Source organism: Triticum urartu, chromosome 2 (genome assembly GCF_003073215.2).
Source record: "Triticum urartu cultivar G1812 chromosome 2, Tu2.1, whole genome shotgun sequence".
In the NCBI taxonomy this organism is placed as follows: domain Eukaryota; kingdom Viridiplantae; phylum Streptophyta; class Magnoliopsida; order Poales; family Poaceae; genus Triticum; species Triticum urartu.
This window is the reverse complement of record NC_053023.1, coordinates 516,737,298-516,741,849: the sequence shown is the minus strand read 5'-3', so window position 1 is coordinate 516,741,849 and position 4,552 is coordinate 516,737,298. Positions and strand designations below refer to the sequence as shown.

The following is a 4,552-nucleotide window of genomic DNA, read 5'->3' as shown; positions in this document are numbered from 1 at the left end:
ATTGTCATTTCCTAGCATCATGGCAAGTATCTCGTGAGCATCATAGCAAATTCACACTATATTTGCCATCATGGTAAACTTACACATAGTTTGCCATTAATATCATTTTTTAGCACAATGGCAAGTTGTTTGTGTGGATCCTGGCATTTTTATAGTAGATGGCATGGCAAATTCTGTTTTTATTGTAGATCATGGCGAATTTCTTTTCTTTGCACCATGGCAAATTTATTTAATGGGCCATGACAAATTTCTTTTTTTTGGGGCCATATTGAATTTACTGAATAATACATGGTATATTTGGTTTTCGTTCTCTGCCATGGTAGATTTATATTTGGACCATGGGAAATCTATTTTTGAACCCTGGTCCATAATGTTTTAATGTGGTCAACTATTTCTGGAACATGGCAATATTTTGTTGAAAAAACTACGGTAAATTCCTTTTTGTACACATTCATTAAACAAACTATTGTAAATTTCTTTTTTACACCATGGCAAATTTATTTTGAACATCCACGACAAATTTTTTTTCATAAGACTATTTCATAATTTTTCTTTCCAATACATTTTTGCCATCATCTTAGTAAACAATGGCAACTTAGTTTCAAACATTATTGTTTAATTTTCTTGTTTGTTTTAGAATGTGGCAGATTTAGTTTGTCATGCGTGGCAATTGTAAATTTCTTATATGTCATTTAGGTCTGGCAAACTTTTGTTCACACATACGTCCAACCAATTGGTAAAATTATAAATTAGAGGGTGCCAGCTTTATAAAGTTTATTTTCCCTTTTGTTTTTTCTTTTTCGCAATGAAGGCTAAAAACCCTGGCCTCTGCATCACATCATAATTATGGATACAACCATTTTTATTAATTATTCAGTAGAGTACAAAAAAGACAACCACGGCCTAACCATTACAGTATGTACAATTAACACCTCGGTCTAAATTGATTTTTTCCACAGTTATGCCTTTAAAAAGAGATAAACGTCTTCACACAATCCTGATTATGTCCGATCAGAGATGGCCTAGACAAGGATTTTCATCTGATTGGCGTGACCAGACAATGAAGACCATCACAACCAAGTAAGCATTATGGTTGAACAAAAGAATCAGCCAGTGGACTATACATGCGCACATGTATCACATTAAAACTTGACAGCAACAACCACAATCTTTTTTCACGAAAAGTCTAAAGGCCATCTATCAAGTGGTACAAATCCTTACAAAAACATCAAACCTAAATTAAAAATTACGTCCAAATTCTTTGGGTGTTGAAGTTTTCTTCCTCCTGCATTCACCAGCGGCATGTCATGAACAAAGCTTGTTGCCACCTCTAGGCTTCTGTCTGAGCGATGCAAACTTGTTTAAACCCAGGAGCTAGTAGAATCAACGACCATCAAGTCACGATGTTGACCAGAAATGTTGGCGGTCACGATATGCGTAGCAAATCACCTCCCTAGAGAAGAAAATGTCGAAGATACCCTGCAGAATGCCTCGACGTTGGGCTGGATCTGGTTCTTGCTCCGGGAGAAATCCATGCTGAACCAGGCATCATCTGACCACGGTAACACCGGCCCAATGTCGCTTACCTTCCTAGAGGTGTGTTCCTTGACATGTACCCGATCTGCTCAGTATATTTCTGAATGAAAGCCCATTGATGATGACGTCCACGGACATCGCTCACCTTCCTGAAGGCGCCATTTTTGAACCCTTTGCTGCCATCCATCCGACCATGCCCATTGTGTGGTGCGACATCCCGGGTGATGCTTGCTCAAGACCCTTTCATGGCAGTCATTGTGTTGCAGCGAACTTCGTACTCTTGGTATTGTCTCGATTCATCTTTACTCAATGATGACACAAGATGCCTCCCAACTTGCTCGTTCTAATATCCTGTGGCAGAGCTAGCAGGTTCGTGTTCATGGTACTCTCTGGGCTTGCATCTCGAATTCTTGCCCCTTTAAACGGAACATGCAGTCATGCTATGGCACTCGTTGATTGTGGATGTTCCTGTTGTTATAGGGTTCGGTATGCACGCTAGTGATGTCGGCTATTTGTAAAGTTTTGGTATTGTGATCCTTCAACAACACCCCATGTGTACTCTTGTCTCTCATGGTGATGGTCCTTTTGTCTAGTAGTTAAGCCTTACCTTGTCATGAGCGTCTATATTTTTGGCCTTCTTTCATTCTAATTACTTGCGCGTAGTTTGGTTTGGTTTTCCTCGTAAACGGCGTCGATTTGTTAAGATTTTCGACCGGATTTTATTATACATTGGATCAAAATTTTATTTGAATGAAATCAAATTCTGATGGGAAACGCTGTAGATTCCATGAAGATTAAACATATCTTTTTTACAGTATTAAACTTAGCTAGGTCAGTTAAAAAAGACCCTCAAAATATATCAGGACAGAATTGCTTCGTGTCACGTATGTGGCACTTATCATCGGATAGAAGTCTAGCTTTTTTTGAACACGGTACAAGCACAAGCGCTTATATACACGCACATATACTCACTTCTATGAACGTGCGCACACACACACATCCTGCCCCTATGAGCACATCCGAGGGAATGAGCCGGCACATTATTTTGAAATTTTACGAAGCCGCTGTAGATGTCTCATAGTTAAGAGGAACGTTTCTTCCCACAGAACGCGTATCATCGGAAATTCTAAAATAAATTCAAAATAAATACAGACACCGGGATTTGAATGGACAGGGGATACCACTGCCTTCTAACCATCTAACCAGATGTCGCAGTAGAAAACGTACTAGCTGATTACGAACAGACTATAAAATTCTGCAAAGGCAATGGCGATGTTTGCATTATCACCCTTGGCTGAAGCTAAAAGAATATCTCAAGATTCCTCCTTTTTATTCTATCCTCCCCAAACCAAGCCCAACTAGAACAGAGCTCCCTTGGCCGGTGGCACTTTCCCATCCATCCGTCGAGAGAGAAACAACAAACGCCCAGAGCCGAAACCAAGAACAAGCAAGCCCCCAATGGTCAACATGGCGGCCACAGCCCCCAGCCGCCGGCTCCTCCTGCTCCTCCTCGGCCTGAACCTCCTCACTAGCTCCACCTCGACGGCGCCCTACGACCCTCCCACCGTGCCGGAGCTAATGGATCGGTTCGGCCTCCCGCGCGCTCTCCTCCCGAAAACCGCCCGGCGGTACCTCCTCCACTCCGACGGCTCCTTCGAGCTCTTCCTCGACGACGGCTGCGAGATCGAGGCCGGGGGCTACCGCGTCCTGTACGACATCAAGCTCTCCGGGTCCGTGGCGCCCGGGGCGGTCACGGGGCTCGAGGGCGTCCGCGTGCGCGTGCTGTTCGTCTGGGTCCCCGTCACCGGCGTCGAGGTTGGCGGCGGAGTCGTCACCCTCAGCGTCGGTCCCGTCAAGAAGTCGTTCCCTGCCGTTGGCTTCAAGGCCAATCCGCTTTGCAGTACCGGCGCCGCCGTCGTGGATGTAGCTTAGTTTGTACTACTAGAGCAGTTAGTTTGTTGCGATTCTTAGGCCACGATTGGTGTACACTTGTACTTGTATGACGCTGATATACAGCCACACATTATATGAGCATATTTGTTGGTCAAATACATACTTTCACGCAAGTTTGTGGTTCATGGCTGACAGATATGATTTACTCCTTCGACGTCTTAGTAAGTCACATATGGAGTTTGATAGCGTGTCTGGGATGTTGCCCCGGTCTGATTCGTTTAACGGTAATGATTTTATCTTTTGTGAGCTATCTTAAAGGGCCGCAAAGTTGCATATCAGCGATGGAGCCATATCAAGATCGAATGAGGAGGTAATCCGTGAATTTTTTTTCGTGACTGCTGTGGTGATGTCGGAGGTAGGTGACACGCGTTGGTAAGCGCAGGGGTTTCTTCTGTTTTGATTGTAATTTTCTTTCTTGGTTGGTGTTCCTTTGTGCAAAGACTAGTGTTATATTGTCTTTTCAGTTTTGTCAGACTGCTGTGTACGTGACTTGAACTATTGTCTTTATGATATAAATGAGACTCATATAACCAATCTGTGGTTGGATGTTTAGGTGGACAGTGGTATCCCAGCATTAGGGTTCAAATTCTGATGCTCACACTTGTTCCTGGATTTATTTCAGGATTTCCAGCGTTGCTCGTTCAGTGGAAAAGATGTTTCCATCAACTACGAGGTGTCTTTAATGATTCCGTCAATCCCAAGTTAAAATAAAATGAGATCCATATAACCATGAAAAGAATATATACTTTCACACAAAGCATGTACTACTTTTGACTGATGTTCATCTTATGAAGAGGAAGGAAGAAACTTTCCTCTTTCACCTGCGTCGCTCCACACCCTAGCCGACGGCAACTAGCCCTCTTCCTTCCCCTCGTCGCTGTCAGGCAAAGCCCGATAGGTGCTCGTGGTGGCGGGGTCCTCTCTTTCCCTGACGTGGTGGAACTCGGCATGGGTCGGTGTCCCCGTGTGGTGGTGGAACGCTGGTCCAGGGCAGTGTGACGCTTGGGTAGCATTGGCAGCAGCGCGGGGACTTGCCCGTGGTACGGAAGGGCCGACAGTGGTG

At 44.0% G+C, this 4,552-nt stretch overlaps 1 protein-coding gene across 1 annotated transcript; it reads left to right on the top strand.

Annotated features, from left to right (window-relative positions):
• The first annotated feature begins 2,880 nt into the window (after positions 1–2,880).
• LOC125541741 lies at positions 2,881–3,587 on the top strand. The gene has a single exon (XM_048705083.1). It carries the CDS (start codon positions 2,995–2,997, stop codon positions 3,466–3,468), a length of 474 nt encoding a protein of 157 aa, XP_048561040.1. The 5' UTR covers positions 2,881–2,994; the 3' UTR covers positions 3,469–3,587.
• Positions 3,588–4,552: the final 965 nt, after the last annotated feature.

Excerpts from the sequence above, each read along its gene's own strand:
- LOC125541741 (XM_048705083.1), top strand. The coding sequence starts at position 2,995 with ATGGTCAACATGGCGGCCACAGCCCCCAGCCGCCGGCTCCTCCTGCTC.